The following is a 23,925-nucleotide window of genomic DNA, read 5'->3' on the forward strand; positions in this document are numbered from 1 at the left end:
ACTCTTGACTGTGGTTCCCTCTGTCACGGTTGTTTCTCCAGGTCTGGTGGTAGTTGTGGTAACCACAGACTGTTGGGGGGTTGGTACTTTGGATTCGGTAATTGTTGTAAAATGTGGTCCAGTGAATGGAGGTTTCCCCACAATGGAGGTTGAGGTGGTTGTTGGACCAGCGTTGACTCTGGGTGTTGTTTCACTCTTGACTGTGGTTCCCTCTGTCACGGTTGTTTCTCCAGGTCTGGTGGTAGTTGTGGTAACCACAGACTGATGGGAGGTTGGTCCTTTGGATTCGGTAATTGTTGTAAAATGTGGTCCAGTGAATGGAGGTTTCCCCACAATGGAGGTTGAGGTGGTTGTTGGCCCAGCGGTGACTCTGGGTGTTGTTTCACTCTTGACTGTGGTTCCCTCTGTCACGGTTGTTTCTCCAGGTCTGGTGGTAGTTGTGGTAACCACAGACTGTTGGGAGGTTGGTCCTTTGGATTCGGTAATTGTTGTAAAATCTGGTCCAGTGAATGGAGGTTTCCCCACAATGGTGGTTGAGGTGGTTGTTGGACCAGTGGTGAATCCAGGTCTCGTTGTCTCACCTCGTCCAGTTGTTTTCTCACTCTTAGTTGTTTTTCTGCGTCGAACAATAATTTTGCGATGGGTTGGTTTTGGAACATTGATAGTCGTGGTACTAAAATAGGGTTGGGATGTTGCGCCTGTGTATTGTGTCGCAGTTGTTTCACCAACAGCTGTCGGAGACGTGGTTGCTGGCCCAGCGGTGACTCTGGGTATTGTTTCACTCTTGACTGTGGTTCCCTCTGTCACGGTTGTTTCTCCAGGTCTGGTGGTAGTTGTGGTAACCACCGACTGTTGGGAGGTTGGTCCTTTGGATTCGGTAATTGTTGTAAAATGTGGTCCAGTGAATGGAGGTTTCCCCACAATGGAGGTTGAGGTGGTTGTTGGGCCAGCGGTGACTCTGGGTGTTGTTTCACTCTTGACTGTGGTTCCCTCTGTCACGGTTGTTTCTCCAGGTCTGGTGGTAGTTGTGGTAACCACCGACTGTTGGGAGGTTGGTCCTTTGGATTCGGTAATTGTTGTAAAATGTGGTCCAGTGAATGGAGGTTTCCCCACAATGGTGGTTGAGGTGGTTGTTGGACCAGTGGTGAATCCAGGTCTCGTTGTCTCACCTCGTCCAGTTGTTTTCTCACTCTTAGTTGTTTTTCTGCGTCGAACAATAATTTTGCGATGGGTTGGTTTTGGAACATTGATAGTCGTGGTACTAAAATAGGGTTGGGATGTTGCGCCTGTGTATTGTGTCGCAGTTGTTTCACCAACAGCTGTCGGAGACGTGGTTGCTGGCCCAGCGGTGACTCTGGGTATTGTTTTACTCTTGACTGTGGTTCCCTCTGTCACGGTTGTTTCTCCAGGTCTGGTGGTAGTTGTGGTAACCACAGACTGTTGGGGGGTTGGTACTTTGGATTCGGTAATTGTTGTAAAATGTGGTCCAGTGAATGGAGGTTTCCCCACAATGGAGGTTGAGGTGGTTGTTGGACCAGCGTTGACTCTGGGTGTTGTTTCACTCTTGACTGTGGTTCCCTCTGTCACGGTTGTTTCTCCAGGTCTGGTGGTAGTTGTGGTAACCACAGACTGATGGGAGGTTGGTCCTTTGGATTCGGTAATTGTTGTAAAATGTGGTCCAGTGAATGGAGGTTTCCCCACAATGGAGGTTGAGGTGGTTGTTGGCCCAGCGGTGACTCTGGGTGTTGTTTCACTCTTGACTGTGGTTCCCTCTGTCACGGTTGTTTCTCCAGGTCTGGTGGTAGTTGTGGTAACCACAGACTGTTGGGAGGTTGGTCCTTTGGATTCGGTAATTGTTGTAAAATCTGGTCCAGTGAATGGAGGTTTCCCCACAATGGTGGTTGAGGTGGTTGTTGGACCAGTGGTGAATCCAGGTCTCGTTGTCTCACCTCGTCCAGTTGTTTTCTCACTCTTAGTTGTTTTTCTGCGTCGAACAATAATTTTGCGATGGGTTGGTTTTGGAACATTGATAGTCGTGGTACTAAAATAGGGTTGGGATGTTGCGCCTGTGTATTGTGTCGCAGTTGTTTCACCAACAGCTGTCGGAGACGTGGTTGCTGGCCCAGCGGTGACTCTGGGTATTGTTTCACTCTTGACTGTGGTTCCCTCTGTCACGGTTGTTTCTCCAGGTCTGGTGGTAGTTGTGGTAACCACCGACTGTTGGGAGGTTGGTCCTTTGGATTCGGTAATTGTTGTAAAATGTGGTCCAGTGAATGGAGGTTTCCCCACAATGGAGGTTGAGGTGGTTGTTGGGCCAGCGGTGACTCTGGGTGTTGTTTCACTCTTGACTGTGGTTCCCTCTGTCACGGTTGTTTCTCCAGGTCTGGTGGTAGTTGTGGTAACCACCGACTGTTGGGAGGTTGGTCCTTTGGATTCGGTAATTGTTGTAAAATGTGGTCCAGTGAATGGAGGTTTCCCCACAATGGTGGTTGAGGTGGTTGTTGGACCAGTGGTGAATCCAGGTCTCGTTGTCTCACCTCGTCCAGTTGTTTTCTCACTCTTAGTTGTTTTTCTGCGTCGAACAATAATTTTGCGATGGGTTGGTTTTGGAACATTGATAGTCGTGGTACTAAAATAGGGTTGGGATGTTGCGCCTGTGTATTGTGTCGCAGTTGTTTCACCAACAGCTGTCGGAGACGTGGTTGCTGGCCCAGCGGTGACTCTGGGTATTGTTTTACTCTTAACTGTGGTTCCCTCTGTCACGGTTGTTTCTCCAGGTCTGGTGGTAGTTGTGGTAACCACAGACTGTTGGGGGGTTGGTACTTTGGATTCGGTAATTGTTGTAAAATGTGGTCCAGTGAATGGAGGTTTCCCCACAATGGAGGTTGAGGTGGTTGTTGGACCAGCGTTGACTCTGGGTGTTGTTTCACTCTTGACTGTGGTTCCCTCTGTCACGGTTGTTTCTCCAGGTCTGGTGGTAGTTGTGGTAACCACAGACTGATGGGAGGTTGGTCCTTTGGATTCGGTAATTGTTGTAAAATGTGGTCCAGTGAATGGAGGTTTCCCCACAATGGAGGTTGAGGTGGTTGTTGGCCCAGCGGTGACTCTGGGTGTTGTTTCACTCTTGACTGTGGTTCCCTCTGTCACGGTTGTTTCTCCAGATCTGGTGGTAGTTGTGGTAACCACCGACTGTTGGGAGGTTGGTCCTTTGGATTCGGTAATTGTTGTAAAATGTGGTCCAGTGAATGGAGGTTTCCCCACAATGGAGGTTGAGGTGGTTGTTGGCCCAGCGGTGACTCTGGGTGTTGTTTCACTCTTGACTGTGGTTCCCTCTGTCACGGTTGTTTCTCCAGGTCTGGTGGTAGTTGTGGTCACCACAGACTGTTGGGAGGTTGGTCCTTTGGATTCGGTAATTGTTGTAAAATGTGGTCCAGTGAATGGAGGTTTCCCCACAATGGAGGTTGAGGTGGTTGTTGGCCCAGCGGTGACTCTGGGTGTTGTTTCACTCTTGACTGTGGTTCCCTCTGTCACGGTTGTTTCTCCAGGTCTGGTGGTAGTTGCGGTAACCACAGACTGTTGGGAGGTTGGTCCTTTGGATTCGGTAATTGTTGTAAAATGTGGTCCAGTGAATGGAGGTTTCCCCACAATGGTGGTTGAGGTGGTTGTTGGACCAGTGGTGAATCCAGGTCTCGTTGTCTCACCTCGTCCAGTTGTTTTCTCACTCTTAGTTGTTTTTCTGCGTCGAACAATAATTTTGCGATGGGTTGGTTTTGGAACATTGATAGTCGTGGTACTAAAATAGGGTTGGGATGTTGCGCCTGTGTATTGTGTCGCAGTTGTTTCACCAACAGCTGTCGGAGACGTGGTTGCTGGCCCAGCGGTGACTCTGGGTGTTGTTTCACCCTTGACTGTGGTTCCCTCTGTCACGGTTGTTTCTCCAGGTCTGGTGGTAGTTGTGGTAACCACAGACTGTTGGGGGGTTGGTCCTTTGGATTCGGTAATTGTTGTAAAATGTGGTCCAGTGAATGGAGGTTTCCCCACAATGGAGGTTGAGGTGGTTGTTGGACCAGCGTTGACTCTGGGTGTTGTTTCACTCTTGACTGTGGTTCCCTCTGTCACGGTTGTTTCTCCAGGTCTGGTGGTAGTTGTGGTAACCACAGACTGATGGGAGGTTGGTCCTTTGGATTCGGTAATTGTTGTAAAATGTGGTCCAGTGAATGGAGGTTTCCCCACAATGGAGGTTGAGGTGGTTGTTGGCCCAGCGGTGACTCTGGGTGTTGTTTCACTCTTGACTGTGGTTCCCTCTGTTACGGTTGTTTCTCCAGGTCTGGTGGTAGTTGTGGTAACCACAGACTGATGGGAGGTTGGTCCTTTGGATTCGGTAATTGTTGTAAAATGTGGTCCAGTGAATGGAGGTTTCCCCACAATGGAGGTTGAGGTGGTTGTTGGCCCAGCGGTGACCCTGGGTGTTGTTTCACTCTTGACTGTGGTTCCCTCTGTCACGGTTGTTTCTCCAGGTCTGGTGGTAGTTGTGGTAACCACCGACTGTTGGGAGGTTGGTCCTTTGGATTCGGTAATTGTTGTAAAATGTGGTCCAGTGAATGGAGGTTTCCCCACAATGGAGGTTGAGGTGGTTGTTGGCCCAGCGGTGACTCTGGGTGTTGTTTCACTCTTGACTGTGGTTCCCTCTGTCACGGTTGTTTCTCCAGGTCTGGTGGTAGTTGTGGTAACCACAGACTGTTGGGGGGTTGGTCCTTTGGATTCGGTAATTGTTGTAAAATGTGGTCCAGTGAATGGAGGTTTCCCCACAATGGAGGTTGAGGTGGTTGTTGGCCCAGCGGTGACTCTGGGTGTTGTTTCACTCTTGACTGTGGTTCCCTCTGTCACGGTTGTTTCTCCAGGTCTGGTGGTAGTTGTGGTAACCACAGACTGATGGGAGGTTGGTCCTTTGGATTCGGTAATTGTTGTAAAATGTGGTCCAGTGAATGGAGGTTTCCCCACAATGTTGGTTGAGGTGGTTGTTGGACCAGTGGTGAATCCAGGTCTCGTTGTCTCACCTCGTCCAGTTGTTTTCTCACTCTTAGTTGTTTTTCTGCGTCGAACAATAATTTTGCGATAGGTTGGTTTTGGAACATTGAGAGTCGTGGTACTAAAATAGGGTTGGGATGTTGCGCCTGTGTATTGTGTCGCAGTTGTTTCACCAACAGCTGTCGGAGACGTGGTTGTTGGCCCAGCGGTGACTCTGGGTATTGTTTTACTCTTGACTGTGGTTCCCTCTGTCACGGTTGTTTCTCCAGGTCTGGTGGTAGTTGTGGTAACCACAGACTGTTGGGGGGTTGGTCCTTTGGATTCGGTAATTGTTGTAAAATGTGGTCCAGTGAATGGAGGTTTCCCCACAATGGAGGTTGAGGTGGTTGTTGGCCCAGCGGTGACTCTGGGTGTTGTTTCACTCTTGACTGTGGTTCCCTCTGTCACGGTTGTTTCTCCAGGTCTGGTGGTAGTTGTGGTAACCACCGACTGTTGGGAGGTTGGTCCTTTGGATTCGGTAATTGTTGTAAAATGTGGTCCAGTGAATGGAGGTTTCCCCACAATGGAGGTTGAGGTGGTTGTTGGCCCAGCGGTGACTCTGGGTGTTGTTTCACTCTTGACTGTGGTTCCCTCTGTCACGGTTGTTTCTCCAGGTCTGGTGGTAGTTGTGGTAACCACAGACTGATGGGAGGTTGGTCCTTTGGATTCGGTAATTGTTGTAAAATGTGGTCCAGTGAATGGAGGTTTCCCCACAATGGAGGTTGAGGTGGTTGTTGGACCAGCAGTGACTCTGGGTGTTGTTTCACTCTTGACTGTGGTTCCCTCTGTCACGGTTGTTTCTCCAGGTCTGGTGGTAGTTGTGGTAACCACCGACTGTTGGGAGGTTGGTCCTTTGGATTCGGTAATTGTTGTAAAATGTGGTCCAGTGAATGGAGGTTTCCCCACAATGTTGGTTGAGGTGGTTGTTGGACCAGTGGTGAATCCAGGTCTCGTTGTCTCACCTCGTCCAGTTGTTTTCTCACTCTTAGTTGTTTTTCTGCGTCGAACAATAATTTTGCGATAGGTTGGTTTTGGAACATTGAGAGTCGTGGTACTAAAATAGGGTTGGGATGTTGCGCCTGTGTATTGTGTCGCAGTTGTTTCACCAACAGCTGTCGGAGACGTGGTTGTTGGCCCAGCGGTGACTCTGGGTATTGTTTTACTCTTGACTGTGGTTCCCTCTGTCACGGTTGTTTCTCCAGGTCTGGTGGTAGTTGTGGTAACCACAGACTGTTGGGGGGTTGGTCCTTTGGATTCGGTAATTGTTGTAAAATGTGGTCCAGTGAATGGAGGTTTCCCCACAATGGAGGTTGAGGTGGTTGTTGGCCCAGCGGTGACTCTGGGTGTTGTTTCACTCTTGACTGTGGTTCCCTCTGTCACGGTTGTTTCTCCAGGTCTGGTGGTAGTTGTGGTAACCACCGACTGTTGGGAGGTTGGTCCTTTGGATTCGGTAATTGTTGTAAAATGTGGTCCAGTGAATGGAGGTTTCCCCACAATGGAGGTTGAGGTGGTTGTTGGCCCAGCGGTGACTCTGGGTGTTGTTTCACTCTTGACTGTGGTTCCCTCTGTCACGGTTGTTTCTCCAGGTCTGGTGGTAGTTGTGGTAACCACAGACTGTTGGGGGGTTGGTCCTTTGGATTCGGTAATTGTTGTAATATGTGGTCCAGTGAATGGAGGTTTCCCCACAATGGAGGTTGAGGTGGTTGTTGGCCCAGCGGTGACTCTGGGTGTTGTTTCACTCTTGACTGTGGTTCCCTCTGTCACGGTTGTTTCTCCAGGTCTGGTGGTAGTTGTGGTAACCACAGACTGTTGGGAGGTTGGTCCTTTGGATTCGGTAATTGTTGTAAAATGTGGTCCAGTGAATGGAGGTTTCCCCACAATGTTGGTTGAGGTGGTTGTTGGACCAGTGGTGAATCCAGGTCTCGTTGTCTCACCTCGTCCAGTTGTTTTCTCACTCTTAGTTGTTTTTCTGCGTCGAACAATAATTTTGCGATAGGTTGGTTTTGGAACATTGAGAGTCGTGGTACTAAAATAGGGTTGGGATGTTGCGCCTGTGTATTGTGTCGCAGTTGTTTCACCAACAGCTGTCGGAGACGTGGTTGTTGGCCCAGCGGTGACTCTGGGTATTGTTTTACTCTTGACTGTGGTTCCCTCTGTCACGGTTGTTTCTCCAGGTCTGGTGGTAGTTGTGGTAACCACAGACTGTTGGGGGGTTGGTCCTTTGGATTCGGTAATTGTTGTAAAATGTGGTCCAGTGAATGGAGGTTTCCCCACAATGGAGGTTGAGGTGGTTGTTGGCCCAGCGGTGACTCTGGGTGTTGTTTCACTCTTGACTGTGGTTCCCTCTGTCACGGTTGTTTCTCCAGGTCTGGTGGTAGTTGTGGTAACCACAGACTGTTGGGGGGTTGGTCCTTTGGATTCGGTAATTGTTGTAAAATGTGGTCCAGTGAATGGAGGTTTCCCCACAATGGAGGTTGAGGTGGTTGTTGGCCCAGCGGTGACTCTGGGTGTTGTTTCACTCTTGACTGTGGTTCCCTCTGTCACGGTTGTTTCTCCAGGTCTGGTGGTAGTTGTGGTAACCACCGACTGTTGGGAGGTTGGTCCTTTGGATTCGGTAATTGTTGTAAAATGTGGTCCAGTGAATGGAGGTTTCCCCACAATGGAGGTTGAGGTGGTTGTTGGCCCAGCGGTGACTCTGGGTGTTGTTTCACTCTTGACTGTGGTTCCCTCTGTCACGGTTGTTTCTCCAGGTCTGGTGGTAGTTGTGGTAACCACAGACTGATGGGAGGTTGGTCCTTTGGATTCGGTAATTGTTGTAAAATGTGGTCCAGTGAATGGAGGTTTCCCCACAATGGAGGTTGAGGTGGTTGTTGGACCAGCAGTGACTCTGGGTGTTGTTTCACTCTTGACTGTGGTTCCCTCTGTCACGGTTGTTTCTCCAGGTCTGGTGGTAGTTGTGGTAACCACCGACTGTTGGGAGGTTGGTCCTTTGGATTCGGTAATTGTTGTAAAATGTGGTCCAGTGAATGGAGGTTTCCCCACAATGGAGGTTGAGGTGGTTGTTGGCCCAGCGGTGACTCTGGGTGTTGTTTCACTCTTGACTGTGGTTCCCTCTGTCACGGTTGTTTCTCCAGGTCTGGTGGTAGTTGTGGTAACCACAGACTGTTGGGGGGTTGGTCCTTTGGATTCGGTAATTGTTGTAAAATGTGGTCCAGTGAATGGAGGTTTCCCCACAATGGAGGTTGAGGTGGTTGTTGGCCCAGCGGTGACTCTGGGTGTTGTTTCACTCTTGACTGTGGTTCCCTCTGTCACGGTTGTTTCTCCAGGTCTGGTGGTAGTTGTGGTAACCACAGACTGTTGGGAGGTTGGTCCTTTGGATTCGGTAATTGTTGTAAAATGTGGTCCAGTGAATGGAGGTTTCCCCACAATGTTGGTTGAGGTGGTTGTTGGACCAGTGGTGAATCCAGGTCTCGTTGTCTCACCTCGTCCAGTTGTTTTCTCACTCTTAGTTGTTTTTCTGCGTCGAACAATAATTTTGCGATAGGTTGGTTTTGGAACATTGAGAGTCGTGGTACTAAAATAGGGTTGGGATGTTGCGCCTGTGTATTGTGTCGCAGTTGTTTCACCAACAGCTGTCGGAGACGTGGTTGTTGGCCCAGCGGTGACTCTGGGTATTGTTTTACTCTTGACTGTGGTTCCCTCTGTCACGGTTGTTTCTCCAGGTCTGGTGGTAGTTGTGGTAACCACAGACTGTTGGGGGGTTGGTCCTTTGGATTCGGTAATTGTTGTAAAATGTGGTCCAGTGAATGGAGGTTTCCCCACAATGGAGGTTGAGGTGGTTGTTGGCCCAGCGGTGACTCTGGGTGTTGTTTCACTCTTGACTGTGGTTCCCTCTGTCACGGTTGTTTCTCCAGGTCTGGTGGTAGTTGTGGTAACCACAGACTGTTGGGGGGTTGGTCCTTTGGATTCGGTAATTGTTGTAAAATGTGGTCCAGTGAATGGAGGTTTCCCCACAATGGAGGTTGAGGTGGTTGTTGGCCCAGCGGTGACTCTGGGTGTTGTTTCACTCTTGACTGTGGTTCCCTCTGTCACGGTTGTTTCTCCAGGTCTGGTGGTAGTTGTGGTAACCACCGACTGTTGGGAGGTTGGTCCTTTGGATTCGGTAATTGTTGTAAAATGTGGTCCAGTGAATGGAGGTTTCCCCACAATGGAGGTTGAGGTGGTTGTTGGCCCAGCGGTGACTCTGGGTGTTGTTTCACTCTTGACTGTGGTTCCCTCTGTCACGGTTGTTTCTCCAGGTCTGGTGGTAGTTGTGGTAACCACAGACTGATGGGAGGTTGGTCCTTTGGATTCGGTAATTGTTGTAAAATGTGGTCCAGTGAATGGAGGTTTCCCCACAATGGAGGTTGAGGTGGTTGTTGGCCCAGCGGTGACTCTGGGTGTTGTTTCACTCTTGACTGTGGTTCCCTCTGTCACGGTTGTTTCTCCAGGTCTGGTGGTAGTTGTGGTAACCACAGACTGTTGGGAGGTTGGTCCTTTGGATTCGGTAATTGTTGTAAAATCTGGTCCAGTGAATGGAGGTTTCCCCACAATGGTGGTTGAGGTGGTTGTTGGACCAGTGGTGAATCCAGGTCTCGTTGTCTCACCTCGTCCAGTTGTTTTCTCACTCTTAGTTGTTTTTCTGCGTCGAACAATAATTTTGCGATGGGTTGGTTTTGGAACATTGATAGTCGTGGTACTAAAATAGGGTTGGGATGTTGCGCCTGTGTATTGTGTCGCAGTTGTTTCACCAACAGCTGTCGGAGACGTGGTTGCTGGCCCAGCGGTGACTCTGGGTATTGTTTCACTCTTGACTGTGGTTCCCTCTGTCACGGTTGTTTCTCCAGGTCTGGTGGTAGTTGTGGTAACCACCGACTGTTGGGAGGTTGGTCCTTTGGATTCGGTAATTGTTGTAAAATGTGGTCCAGTGAATGGAGGTTTCCCCACAATGGAGGTTGAGGTGGTTGTTGGCCCAGCGGTGACTCTGGGTGTTGTTTCACTCTTGACTGTGGTTCCCTCTGTCACGGTTGTTTCTCCAGGTCTGGTGGTAGTTGTGGTAACCACCGACTGTTGGGAGGTTGGTCCTTTGGATTCGGTAATTGTTGTAAAATGCGGTCCAGTGAATGGAGGTTTCCCCACAATGGAGGTTGAGGTGGTTGTTGGCCCAGCGGTGACTCTGGGTGTTGTTTCACTCTTGACTGTGGTTCCCTCTGTCACGGTTGTTTCTCCAGGTCTGGTGGTAGTTGTGGTAACCACAGACTGATGGGAGGTTGGTCCTTTGGATTCGGTAATTGTTGTAAAATGTGGTCCAGTGAATGGAGGTTTCCCCACAATGGAGGTTGAGGTGGTTGTTGGCCCAGCGGTGACTCTGGGTGTTGTTTCACTCTTGACTGTGGTTCCCTCTGTCACGGTTGTTTCTCCAGGTCTGGTGGTAGTTGTGGTAACCACCGACTGTTGGGAGGTTGGTCCTTTGGATTCGGTAATTGTTGTAAAATGTGGTCCAGTGAATGGAGGTTTCCCCACAATGGAGGTTGAGGTGGTTGTTGGCCCAGCGGTGACTCTGGGTGTTGTTTCACTCTTGACTGTGGTTCCCTCTGTCACGGTTGTTTCTCCAGGTCTGGTGGTAGTTGTGGTAACCACAGACTGTTGGGAGGTTGGTCCTTTGGATTCGGTAATTGTTGTAAAATGTGGTCCAGTGAATGGAGGTTTCCCCACAATGTTGGTTGAGGTGGTTGTTGGACCAGTGGTGAATCCAGGTCTCGTTGTCTCACCTCGTCCAGTTGTTTTCTCACTCTTAGTTGTTTTTCTGCGTCGAACAATAATTTTGCGATAGGTTGGTTTTGGAACATTGAGAGTCGTGGTACTAAAATAGGGTTGGGATGTTGCGCCTGTGTATTGTGTCGCAGTTGTTTCACCAACAGCTGTCGGAGACGTGGTTGTTGGCCCAGCGGTGACTCTGGGTATTGTTTTACTCTTGACTGTGGTTCCCTCTGTCACGGTTGTTTCTCCAGGTCTGGTGGTAGTTGTGGTAACCACAGACTGTTGGGGGGTTGGTCCTTTGGATTCGGTAATTGTTGTAAAATGTGGTCCAGTGAATGGAGGTTTCCCCACAATGGAGGTTGAGGTGGTTGTTGGCCCAGCGGTGACTCTGGGTGTTGTTTCACTCTTGACTGTGGTTCCCTCTGTCACGGTTGTTTCTCCAGGTCTGGTGGTAGTTGTGGTAACCACCGACTGTTGGGAGGTTGGTCCTTTGGATTCGGTAATTGTTGTAAAATGTGGTCCAGTGAATGGAGGTTTCCCCACAATGGAGGTTGAGGTGGTTGTTGGCCCAGCGGTGACTCTGGGTGTTGTTTCACTCTTGACTGTGGTTCCCTCTGTCACGGTTGTTTCTCCAGGTCTGGTGGTAGTTGTGGTAACCACAGACTGATGGGAGGTTGGTCCTTTGGATTCGGTAATTGTTGTAAAATGTGGTCCAGTGAATGGAGGTTTCCTCACAATGGAGGTTGAGGTGGTTGTTGGCCCAGCGGTGACTCTGGGTGTTGTTTCACTCTTGACTGTGGTTCCCTCTGTCACGGTTGTTTCTCCAGGTCTGGTGGTAGTTGTGGTAACCACCGACTGTTGGGAGGTTGGTCCTTTGGATTCGGTAATTGTTGTAAAATGTGGTCCAGTGAATGGAGGTTTCCCCACAATGGAGGTTGAGGTGGTTGTTGGACCAGCAGTGACTCTGGGTGTTGTTTCACTCTTGACTGTGGTTCCCTCTGTCACGGTTGTTTCTCCAGGTCTGGTGGTAGTTGTGGTAACCACCGACTGTTGGGAGGTTGGTCCTTTGGATTCGGTAATTGTTGTAAAATGTGGTCCAGTGAATGGAGGTTTCCCCACAATGGAGGTTGAGGTGGTTGTTGGCCCAGCGGTGACTCTGGGTGTTGTTTCACTCTTGACTGTGGTTCCCTCTGTCACGGTTGTTTCTCCAGGTCTGGTGGTAGTTGTGGTAACCACAGACTGATGGGAGGTTGGTCCTTTGGATTCGGTAATTGTTGTAAAATGTGGTCCAGTGAATGGAGGTTTCCCCACAATGGAGGTTGAGGTGGTTGTTGGCCCAGCGGTGACTCTGGGTGTTGTTTCACTCTTGACTGTGGTTCCCTCTGTCACGGTTGTTTCTCCAGGTCTGGTGGTAGTTGTGGTAACCACCGACTGTTGGGAGGTTGGTCCTTTGGATTCGGTAATTGTTGTAAAATGTGGTCCAGTGAATGGAGGTTTCCCCACAATGGAGGTTGAGGTGGTTGTTGGCCCAGCGGTGACTCTGGGTGTTGTTTCACTCTTGACTGTGGTTCCCTCTGTCACGGTTGTTTCTCCAGGTCTGGTGGTAGTTGTGGTAACCACAGACTGATGGGAGGTTGGTCCTTTGGATTCGGTAATTGTTGTAAAATGTGGTCCAGTGAATGGAGGTTTCCCCACAATGGAGGTTGAGGTGGTTGTTGGCCCAGCGGTGACTCTGGGTGTTGTTTCACTCTTGACTGTGGTTCCCTCTGTCACGGTTGTTTCTCCAGGTCTGGTGGTAGTTGTGGTAACCACAGACTGATGGGAGGTTGGTCCTTTGGATTCGGTAATTGTTGTAAAATGTGGTCCAGTGAATGGAGGTTTCCCCACAATGGAGGTTGAGGTGGTTGTTGGCCCAGCGGTGACTCTGGGTGTTGTTTCACTCTTGACTGTGGTTCCCTCTGTCACGGTTGTTTCTCCAGGTCTGGTGGTAGTTGTGGTAACCACAGACTGATGGGAGGTTGGTCCTTTGGATTCGGTAATTGTTGTAAAATGTGGTCCAGTGAATGGAGGTTTCCCCACAATGGAGGTTGAGGTGGTTGTTGGCCCAGCGGTGACTCTGGGTGTTGTTTCACTCTTGACTGTGGTTCCCTCTGTCACGGTTGTTTCTCCAGGTCTGGTGGTAGTTGTGGTAACCACAGACTGATGGGAGGTTGGTCCTTTGGATTCGGTAATTGTTGTAAAATGTGGTCTAGTGAATGGAGGTTTCCCCACAATGGAGGTTGAGGTGGTTGTTGGCCCAGCGGTGACTCTGGGTGTTGTTTCACTCTTGACTGTGGTTCCCTCTGTCACGGTTGTTTCTCCAGGTCTGGTGGTAGTTGTGGTAACCACCGACTGTTGGGGGGTTGGTCCTTTGGATTCGGTAATTGTTGTAAAATGTGGTCCAGTGAATGGAGGTTTCCCCACAATGGAGGTTGAGGTGGTTGTTGGCCCAGCGGTGACTCTGGGTGTTGTTTCACTCTTGACTGTGGTTCCCTCTGTCACGGTTGTTTCTCCAGGTCTGGTGGTAGTTGTGGTAACCACAGACTGTTGGGAGGTTGGTCCTTTGGATTCGGTAATTGTTGTAAAATGTGGTCCAGTGAATGGAGGTTTCCCCATAATGGTGGTTGAGGTGGTTGTTGGACCAGTGGTGAATCCAGGTCTCGTTGTCTCACCTCGTCCAGTTGTTTTCTCACTCTTAGTTGTTTTTCTGCGTCGAACAATAATTTTGCGATAGGTTGGTTTTGGAACATTGATAGTCGTGGTACTAAAATAGGGTTGGGATGTTGCGCCTGTGTATTGTGTCGCAGTTGTTTCACCAACAGCTGTCGGAGACGTGGTTGTTGGCCCAGCGGTGACTCTGGGTATTGTTTTACTCTTGACTGTGGTTCCCTCTGTCACGGTTGTTTCTCCAGGTCTGGTGGTAGTTGTGGTAACCACAGACTGTTGGGGGGTTGGTCCTTTGGATTCGGTAATTGTTGTAAAATGTGGTCCAGTGAATGGAGGTTTCCCCACAATGGAGGTTGAGGTGGTTGTTGGCCCAGCGGTGACTCTGGGTGTTGTTTCACTCTTGACTGTGGTTCCCTCTGTCACGGTTGTTTCTCCAGGTCTGGTGGTAGTTGTGGTAACCACAGACTGATGGGAGGTTGGTCCTTTGGATTCGGTAATTGTTGTAAAATGTGGTCCAGTGAATGGAGGTTTCCCCACAATGGAGGTTGAGGTGGTTGTTGGCCCAGCGGTGACTCTGGGTGTTGTTTCACTCTTGACTGTGGTTCCCTCTGTCACGGTTGTTTCTCCAGGTCTGGTGGTAGTTGTGGTAACCACAGACTGTTGGGGGGTTGGTCCTTTGGATTCGGTAATTGTTGTAAAATGTGGTCCAGTGAATGGAGGTTTCCCGACATGTGTGGAAGGGATGCCAACTTGCCCAATTGTTCCCACTCTTTTTTCATCTTTTCCTGTTGATTTTTCATCATGTGTGGTTCGGTCCGTGGTTAACTTTGCAGTTGTAGGTGTCCAAGTAACACCTGTAAAACAATCAGATTGTCAACAATGCGACTGGTTATCAACTATCAACCATTGTTGTTCATACCATCTGTCGTCATTCCCAATTTGCTGAAGTTGAGCGGCGAGGCGTTCGGTGTCGGGCCGACGATTGTGAAACATGGATAAACCTCGCGGCTCACAGTCCCGTTGGGGCCGCATGTCGCTGCGATGCAGTTTCCAAGCCCATCCGTCGCGTTGTAGATGGTGGCTCCGTACGTGTATGTTTTTCCGTTGACGAAGCACGTACACCCTGACATTCGGGAAATATCACACATTCACTGGAAGGAATGAACATTCCAATTACGCACCGTCGCTTCAGCTACTCACTGCTTCTGGTGTAGCTACACTCTATTCCAGATGCTGTACACAAGCTTTAAGAAACATTAGATAGTGGTTAGCACAGCATCAAAAGCGCGTCTCTTTTAGAGGTTCTCAAACTTGGGTCCGCACCCATACCCGGCGGGGTTTGAGCTCCACAGAGCAACCACCAATAATTGCTCCCATGGCATTTAGACTGGCACATGTTATGTTCATTGGCATTAGGACTGTGAGGAGGTTAAGGGTTTCCCCTTAAAACCCTTAACCTCCTCACAAATTCCGTCCTACCGGGGTTCCTTTGGACACAAAAAGTTTGAGAAGCCCTAGTCGATGCAACATTTGGTGGTGAGGTATACCAAGTGTGACAATTCTCAGCAGGAACCGCCTCGCCCACGTCGTAGCGGGCGTCCCGGTTGTCATAGCAACCGCAGCGCTCCCACGACACACACGTCATGTTGTCCTCGTCAAAGTACGGACGACTGGGAGGACACTTTGGGTAGCATCCTGAAACAAGACAACACTCGCTTCTTGGGGTGACCGCCACATTGCCGCGGACCGCAAGACTTGCGTGGACCCGAATCACCACATTCGTTGCGGTCAAACCCGTGTACCTTCGAGGCCGCTGATGAGCTGCGAACAACTCCCCGAAGGATTCCTGCAAGTCTTCATGCAGTCAGCTCCGCACGGCTTGTAGTGCCACTCGCAGCCCCCGGGGGCATTGTAGTAGTCGCAAAAGATGGCTGCGATGGAACACGTGGCATCGGCGGATGAGCTCGCGACTGAGCGACGGCTTGATCGAGACCTTGCCGCGGCACTTACGGCAGAATTTGGGCCTCCGCCATTGTACGCAAGCTCCGGCCTCGCTGCAAGCCATGGAGTAGGCCGCCACCGCCGTGCACACACGCTCGCTGTCGCTGCCGTCGCACGCGCACGCGTCACGCACACACGCGTCGTAGTACGGACCGGGATCCACCTGGAACGAAACGTAATTCTCTTCCTTCACGGCCGACTGTGACGTCATTTTGGAATATCCCAAATGAAACCGTTTGATGTCACCACGAAGGTAAGGAGACAAAATACAGGAAATAAAGCATGAAAAACATTTTCTTTTGTAAATTTGACAAATAATCGTTGTCTGGAAGTCAAACCTTGGCCGCTGTCCTGGGTTAGTCATTTTGAAAAATCCCAAACAAAATATTTTCGTCATCCAAGGAAATCCGATCAATCGAGCATGAGCAAATGATTTCTCTTTCCTAAATTCGACCAAGCAATCGTTTTCCCGAAGCGAGGTCCTGGCGAGCGTCGATCAACCGACTATGGAACGTGTACAAAGTTCCGGTGAGAAATCCATTCCAGTTACCCGTGAGTGGCAGGCCTGAAAGGTGGGCCCGACGATGACGCCGCAGCGCCTCTCCGCCCACGCCGCACGGTAGCGGTTGTTGCCGCACGGCTCCGACAGCGAGCGGAGGCGCGCGGCGGCGGGGCAGTCGGACTCCGAGGCCGTCCAGCCGCTCGCCAACGCCGGCGCGTCGGCGACGCTCTCTCCGGAACGCTTGGCCAGGTCATTGCGAATGTTTCCGTCATAGTTGCCGCACAGGCCGCACACCTTGCCCTGGGGAGGGACAGCGACCGCGCCGTTTTTCTCTCGAACGACCGGGATTCCTGATTGCGTCACGGCGGACTTCATGTCAACGAAGCTAAAATGAGCCTGACCCGATAGCGTGGCGCCAGTTTGATGAAGACTGAGGTCTTCTTGTCCCACATGACGACGACTCCCGGTCCGATGGTGACTACCATGTAGATGCCCATCTGGCGCACCGGAGCCGGAACAAGCCGGCGATGGCTGCGGATGACGTGGAACTTCTCCTCCTTCAGGTGGTATTCTTCATCGTCCTGTCGGCGTTGGGAGAATCATAGTCCAAAGCCTACCGGACGTCAAGGCTACTGGAAGTGGACTTGCAAATGTCTCCATTGAGGGCCAAATCAAGGTTTTCTTGTGATTATTCAAGCCGACGTGAAAATGGACTTTGCAGCCCACTTTCGTCAACGTGATTCAAATAGAATTGGTTGGGGGGGGGGATGAATGGATAAAATTAAAGCGCACCGCAATTGAAATGGGATTGAAAGTGCACTTGGTGGAACTTATTTATTGATAGATTGATTTTTGAGTGGCAATTAGTGTCTTTGAAGAACACAGATCCTCTTCTCGTGGATGAAATCCGAACGGCGACCAGAAAAGTGGGAGCGAATTTCAGTGAATAAAATCCTAAATCAAAACCGGGTCGGGGGTCCCTGCACTTATTCGCTTGCGGGTTCATTTCAGAGAAAGTAATAAGTAAGTGTTTGCCGACCTGGACAAAGATCTTCACTATCTTGGAGCAGGATGTGGTTGCCGAGCTTCCGCATGCGACGTTCTTGCTAACAATCCGGAAACTTCCCTCCGTCTTGTTGTCTCCGCAGTAGTCCTGACACACACACACACACACACACCTTAGTGTGTATTGTGTTTCCTGTCGGAGTGTCTCTCGGGAGTACGGACACGTGTTGACGGAACGGACTGTCATGTGCGAACGTGCGTTTGGCGACTTTGTGTGTGGATGTTTTTTTTTTTGCATGCATGACGTGCGTTCCATGCACGAGCGCGTCTTGCGTCACCTGCACGAGCGTGTGTTCACACTGTCCCGGAAAGTCAATCCTCTTGTCGTCAAAGGTGATGAGATGTCCGTCGCCGTAGACGGCGCACACAGCATCGCACGCGTTGCTGGTGCAGGTGAACTTTCTGCCTGCGCAGGTGCTGCGTGCGCGGGGACACACACACACACACACACATATACCAAAGACAATCAAAAGAGACCAAGAGATCGGGCGCCGCGGCTCGAGGGACAAATCCAACAGTCCAGTGACAACTTTTGAGTCAGATTTAAATTGTTGTCCACCAGGGGGCAGTAACATACATGACCTCCAACATTCTGGGCTTGTTTTTTGTTTGTTTTTCTGGTTGACGATTTCTTTTTCTTTTCTGCTAGATTATTTTTTTTTGGGGGGGGGGGCAAAAATGAGAGTTCAAAATGAACCCACCAGGTGTTGCAGTCCACCCGGAGGACATGTCCGGGCGGGTAGGTCTGGCCGTTGTGGACGCAGGGGCATTCGCCGGCCTCGATGCAGCCCCCGAGCCCGTCCGACACCAGACCGTCGGGACAGGCGCACCCCGACGTGCAGCCGTGGCTGATCTGTCATTTGGAAACCGGAATGGGGGGGGGGGGTGATTTGTCGTCGATTGCGCAGCACGGACGTGCGCGAGCGCGCACTTACGCATGGCGTGTCCAGGGTGGCGCAGCTGCTCTCACATTCGGTCCCGGTGGAGCCCGGCGGGGCCGTCAGACAGTCCACGTAGACCTTTGGGGCCGGGCACTCGTGGGCTGCCCACCCCCAAAACACCAAAATACGTCATAAATAGGAAAAATGCCATCACAATGAAGAAAGGAAAACCGTCAAATATCGCAAAACGTTGCCCGTGTCCAAGCGACTCACGGCAGAAGGTGGCGTTCCTCCACGCGCCCGGCGCTCCTCCGGCGCGAGCGCACTGTCGCGAGAGCTCGGACGCGCTTCGGCACAGGGCCGTGGGGGCCGTGGGGGCCGGCCCATCCTCGCCCGAGGCGCAGACGTCAAACGCGCACGCTCGGGCCAAAGCGTCGGCGTCCACCAGGTTCCGACAGCCGCTGAAGGCCGCGCTGGAAAAGAGCCGCGCGCACGCCTCCTGCGAAGCGCGGCGGACAGCGACCCGTCACTCGCCGAGCGGTCGCCGGCGTCGCCCTCGACTCGGACAAAGGGAGCGCTGACCTGGTGGCCGCAGTCGGGCCGCGGGGCGGGCTCGTCTCCGGCTTCCTCGCACGTCTCCGCCGCTCCGCCGACTTTGTGCCGGGCGGCGTATTCGGCGACGGAAAGCGGCGCCCCTGCGCCCCGAGTGCACGCCGCGTCAACGCCGGCCGTCGGCCGACTCGCCTTTCGTGTGGCTCACTCACCGTCTTTGGCAAACTCGTTGTCGATTCCGTCAAAGTTCCCGCAGAGGCCGCAGAGCGAGCCCCGGTATTTGTCGTCCACCTCGATCTGAAACGCACGCGAGCGCATCATCTTTTTGTCACGATTGGGTTTTGGGACCGACAGGTGGCGCCGTAGGGCTCCCCCTGCAGCCGCACACCTGCTGGTCATTAGCTAATTAGGGCTTTCAAAGGAGTCGCGGCCCCAACGCTCGCTGGCGGCTCATTGTTTGCTCTTGCCACTCTCATGTTTGTTTCTTTGCTGCTGTCAGGTTTTGTTTGGCTCACGGTTCTGTTTTAGCTTCAGTTGCTAGTTTTGTTTGCGACTTTGGACTAGGACTGTTTTTGGATTTTGTTTTCTCTGCGTTTTATCAACGTGACACTTCCCGCCCCCTCGATGGAAAGCGATTGGCCTGATGGATGACATTCAAGCCTCGCTCGAGTCGTTTGAGGCGATTTTTTTTTTTTTTTAGCCTGACCTCATTCCGGTTCCGTCAGCGGACGGTTGCCTGTGGAAGCGCAATTGGACATCTTGTCGTTCACTTTCAAGCGCATCGTCAAATGCCATCTCATGAGCGTGCGTGCGTGCGTGCGTGCTTACGCTCAGGGCGTCTTCGAGGTTCCAGACCAGTTGGATTCCCATTGTGGACCGGACCAGGAGGCCGGCCGAAGCCTTCTCGATCACCAGGCCCGGCTCCGCCACAGGAAGTGACACGCTGCGCTCACACAGACAAAAAAAAAAAAAAAGCCGTCATGGGGTCACACGAGGCGGCGCTCCGCTCTGCTCTGCTCTGCGTTGCGTTGCGTTTCGCGCTGCCTCTCCCAGATGGCTCCGACGTGGCTGCCGTTTCAAAATGTCTTTCAAGCTGGACCCTTTGGCCCCTCTTTGGGTTCCGGTTTCTTTCGCCTGCCTTCTCGCGAGCTCCGTCACGGCCTTTTCTGACTCCAATCCATCAATGGCGGCTCAACTTCTCCGGCACCTTTTGCCCTCGAAGCGTGACGCCGATCGCTCGCCGACGCGAACGATCCGTCCGCCGCCGCGGCTGCGGTTGAAATAAAAAGGAGCCTTCGCGCCGCCGTGACAATTGTTACGACACCGTAGTCGATCCGGGTGGGGGCGTACCGATATCGGGTTTGGGTATCGGGCGCAGAACGCCCTTGTTTGAAGGGATCGGGCACCGGTGGAGGTCGGCGCTACCGGCCGTCCCCAAAGAGACAAAATAAAAGAAGCTTTGACTCGTCCCAGAGAAAGCTTTTGCTCGACATTCAAAAGCAACTCGAGCAAAAAAAAAAAAGGCAAACGTCCGCTCACCTTTTCCCATTGACTCGCACGGCGCCGTGAGGAAGCAGCTCCAGCACGTCGGAGTCCAACCGGACCAGCACCGCCTCGATGGCGTCGGCGCCGGCGCCGCGGGCCGCCCGCCGTCTCACCTGCACGTCGAAGCTTTGGTGGCCGTGGCCGTGGCAGTCGCCGACCGCTCGGTGGTTGCACGACGACGGCAGGCGGAAGAAAGCGCCGTCGGCCGTGCGCCAGTGGGAGCGCCCCCACGTGGAGCAAACCCCGGCGTTCGCTTGGCGGAGGCAAATCAAAGAGAAGCCATCAATGGGCAAATCGGCAACGCCGGACCGGTCGCCGGTCCGCGCAAATGGAACCGTCATCACTGACAGTTCCAGAAAAGACCCAAGAGAGCTCCAAAACGGGTCGATTTGACGGTCTCACCTGCGTCGGCGCGGCAGTGGGCGAGCGGCGCCAGGAGCAGCAACAAAGCGACGGCCGTCCGAAAGGCGGTGCCGGAACCCATGTCGCCGTGAGCGGTCGCCGATGAGCGTGAGGAGCGCGCTGCGCAACGGGCCCGCCTTTATACGGCCCGCCGCCCCAGACTTCCCCCGAGCGTTCGCGCACCTGCGTGCGCCTGCGTGTGTGTGCGCGCCCTGAGTCAACAAGAGGCCATTTGCAATTCATCAACTCCGTGCCACGTTTGTCTCTCCGCGCGCTGCACTTTGCCTCTCGTTGAGGCCTCCCAAATAATGTCTTGCTGCCTTCCGCGCCGTCTCCACATTGGTCGGCAGATAACCCCTGACTCCGGCCACAAGCCGGCCGCATGCGGGCCACACGTGGGCCATGCCTGGGCCCCCTAACCCTAAACCCTAAACCTAAACCTAAACCTAAACCTAAACCTGACCCTAACCCTAACCCTAACCCTAACCCTGACCCTAATCCTAAATCCTAACCCTAAACCTAAAACCTAAACCCTAAACCTAAATCCTAACCCTAAACCCTACCCTGACCCTAACCCTAAACCCTGACCCTAACCCTAAACCTTAACCCTGACCCCTAAACCCTAACCCTGACCCTAACCCTAAACCTAAACCCTAACCCTGACCCTAATCCTAAACCTTAACCCTGACCCCTAAACCCTAACCCTGACCCTAACCCTAAACCTAAACCCTAACCCTGACCCTAATCCTAAATCCTAACCCTGAACCTAAACCCTAACCCTACCCTGACCCTAACCCTAAACCTTAACCCCTAACCCTGACCCCTAAGCCCTAACCCTGACCCTAAACCTGACCCTAATCCTAAATCCTAACCCTAAACCTAACCCCTAACCCTGACCCCTAAACCCTAACCCTCTCCCTGACCCTGACCCTAACCCTAAACCTAAACCTGACCCTAATCCTAAATCCTAACCCTAAACCTTAACCCCTAACCCTGACCCCTAAACCCTGACCCTAACCCCTAACCCTAAACCTAAACCCTAACTACCGTTGCTCCGTCTGCCTGCCTCCATCGCGACCCCGCGCCGGCGACCCATCCATCCATCCATCCGCGGTGTGGTGCCGCGGAACGGCCCTCCTCGTGATGGGATGGCCGTCCTGTTCCTGCTAGCGCAAACGCTTTGAGTCGCAACTGCGCACCGCGCAGTAATCCAAAGGATTCCGAGTGAATTGCGGAGCTGCCGACCGAGGGCAACTGACAAGCAAAAACTTCACCGTCACCATCACTCCTGGCTCAAGCGCCACTTGGGAAAGATGAGAGCGGGGTCACCTCAAAAGGCGGTTTCGCCGCTGCTCCTTTCGTAACCGAAGCCCAGAGGGTGGGCGTGCGGTTGAAAATGAGCTTCTTGAATTTGGTTTCCATTCATCACGAGTCATCAGTGGCTTACGCCGGGCAATGTGCCAAGTACGCAAAGGGCTCCTCCTGCTTTTTCCATCCGTCCACTTTCGCCGGCGCGTAGCCGAAACTCTGCGGACAGGTGGGGGCGGGGGGGCGATGGCCATCGCATCACTCGGCGATAGACCCGACTTAACCCAATTCTTGCTCCACTTTGAGTCAGAGTCGATTGAAGCCAAAGCGAGCGGCCGTTGGGCCCGGTCCAGTCGTTGGCTTTGGGCCAACATTGGACTCGTTGCCGGAGCCACCGTTAAAGAAAAATACTTTACCCCCTAAAAGTATTTTAGGGGGTCGTATATAAGGGGGTCGTCTTATAATCAGGGCCGCGAAATTCAACTTTGCTTTGTTTTTGGTTTTTTTCCTTCAATTTTGTTCGTTCGCAGCCTTCGGGACAAAAGAAATTGCGAGTCATTGCCCCCCATGCCGCTGAATCCATCCACCGTTTTGGCCTTTGCGTTCCAAAGTGAAGGAGTTGAAATGCAACGGAGGACCGTTCGCCGCCGTCGCCGGAACCCGACGATTCGGAGGTGGAAAGGCTTCAGATGACCGTCCGGGTCTCGCGCACCGAGAGGCGAAAGCCACGCGCCAGGCCAGCCATTTGCCGGCCAGAAGAGTGAAGAAGAAGCGAAGCGACCCCAGTCGGGGGACTTTTGCCCCCGGACTCGATTGACCGGTCATGTTGACGAGGTGACGCGCCGCCGCCGTCACATGAGCCGCTCGCATTTCCCTCAGTCAACAGCGGCAAGATGATGCGGCGAAGGCATCAAAGGAGAGCGGCCCGCCCGCGCCTGGCCCCGAGGCGCCTCGTCACCCCCGCCCGCTTTTGTTTTCTTAAGCCCGACAAAACAACAGCGCCCGATCGACGCGCGGGGGCTCTACGCCTCCAAAACCGAGTGCGGCCGCGTCGACGACCTTCAGATCCGGTTAGCAGAGAGCGGGGTCAAGATCAATCGGATCAATAAACAACATCCCGAACTTTTTTGTGAGTCGTGAATGCGGCTGGCGCATTTTGGCCGCGTCACCTGAAAAAAATGCGCATTCTCGCCAGGTGTCTGATGTCAGCCGACGAAGAACCCCCAAAAATTCTTCTGCCGGCAGCAACCCAATAACAACAAAAAGTCGACGGTCATCATTCAAACGAGCTCTCTCGGCTTTTTACCCTCATATAAAAAAAGCGGCGGCGCTTTCCGACTCAATGGCAACACAACTCCAAAAAAGGGCACTTTGAATCCAAAATGAGAGTTTATTGCAAGGTCAACAGCGCAGCGATGCGCCAACTCGAGCCGGCTCGTCGGCAGCACGTGGCCGTCGCACGCCAGCTCGCCACGCATCACCCAAAACGTGATGTTATGTTTTGTACCCATGCAAATTCCTTTATTATCTACATTAAAAAAACACCCCTTTCCAAAACGTGATTTGACTATTGGCCCGAATATAAGACGGGCGTTTTTTTGCATTGAAAAAGAGGGGGTCGTCTTATATTGGGGATCTAGACGTTATACCCATTCACGACGCTAGATGGCGCCAAATACCGCTGAGGCGAACGCTGAACTTGACTCCTCAGGCCAAAGCGACGCCGTCATGAAGAATCAAATGAAAAATAGGCGTAGTACAAAGAAGAAAAATTCCAAATAGCGGTAAGAAAGAGAAGAAAATAATAGAAAAGAGAAAATGGAGAAAGGCGGCGACAATCTGGAGAAAAGATCGAAGATCAGCCAGGTGAGTTATGATGTCATTTATATTTCAAAAACCACAAGCTATTGATTTACGGATGCGATCGCACCTTAGTTGACATATTTAAATGTTCAGAGATGAAGATTTGAATGAGGCAAATTCTTTCCATGAATCATTTGTCATTATTTTCTGTAGGAAAAAAGTATTTGGTGTTGAAAAAGTCTTTTCAAACTTGAGCCTTGAAAAACAGGGGGTCGTCTTATAATCAGGGCCAAA

At 51.9% G+C, this 23,925-nt stretch overlaps 1 protein-coding gene and 1 long non-coding RNA gene across 3 annotated transcripts; one reads left to right on the forward strand and one right to left on the reverse strand.

The window, feature by feature from the left end:
- Positions 1–1,602: 1,602 nt before the first annotated feature.
- LOC127598877 (mucin-5AC) lies at positions 1,603–20,446 on the reverse strand (the record flags this gene model as incomplete). Its single annotated transcript, XM_052062418.1, has 18 exons — positions 20,113–20,446; positions 19,402–19,516; positions 18,786–18,870; positions 18,604–18,716; positions 18,295–18,520; positions 18,076–18,182; positions 17,842–17,993; positions 17,419–17,557; positions 17,115–17,228; positions 16,477–16,656; positions 16,124–16,375; positions 15,583–15,736; positions 15,375–15,503; positions 15,120–15,267; positions 14,773–14,816; positions 14,492–14,695; positions 13,535–14,426; positions 1,603–2,494 (listed from the first exon to the last, which is right to left on the reverse strand). Coding segments are annotated over exons 2-18 (3,873 nt in total), but the record flags the coding sequence as incomplete, so codon positions are not given.
- On the forward strand, positions 3,965–10,436 carry LOC127598879 (uncharacterized). 2 transcript variants are annotated; one of them, XR_007961956.1, is made up of 3 exons: positions 3,965–3,979; positions 9,404–10,043; positions 10,236–10,436. It is a non-coding gene; the product is annotated as an uncharacterized LOC127598879 (long non-coding RNA). The 2 variants fall into 2 exon arrangements; XR_007961955.1 differs by lacking the exon at positions 3,965–3,979 and adding an exon at positions 6,628–6,691.
- Positions 20,447–23,925: the final 3,479 nt, after the last annotated feature.

This window comes from Hippocampus zosterae, chromosome 4 (assembly GCF_025434085.1).
Source record: "Hippocampus zosterae strain Florida chromosome 4, ASM2543408v3, whole genome shotgun sequence".
Classification (NCBI taxonomy): domain Eukaryota; kingdom Metazoa; phylum Chordata; class Actinopteri; order Syngnathiformes; family Syngnathidae; genus Hippocampus; species Hippocampus zosterae.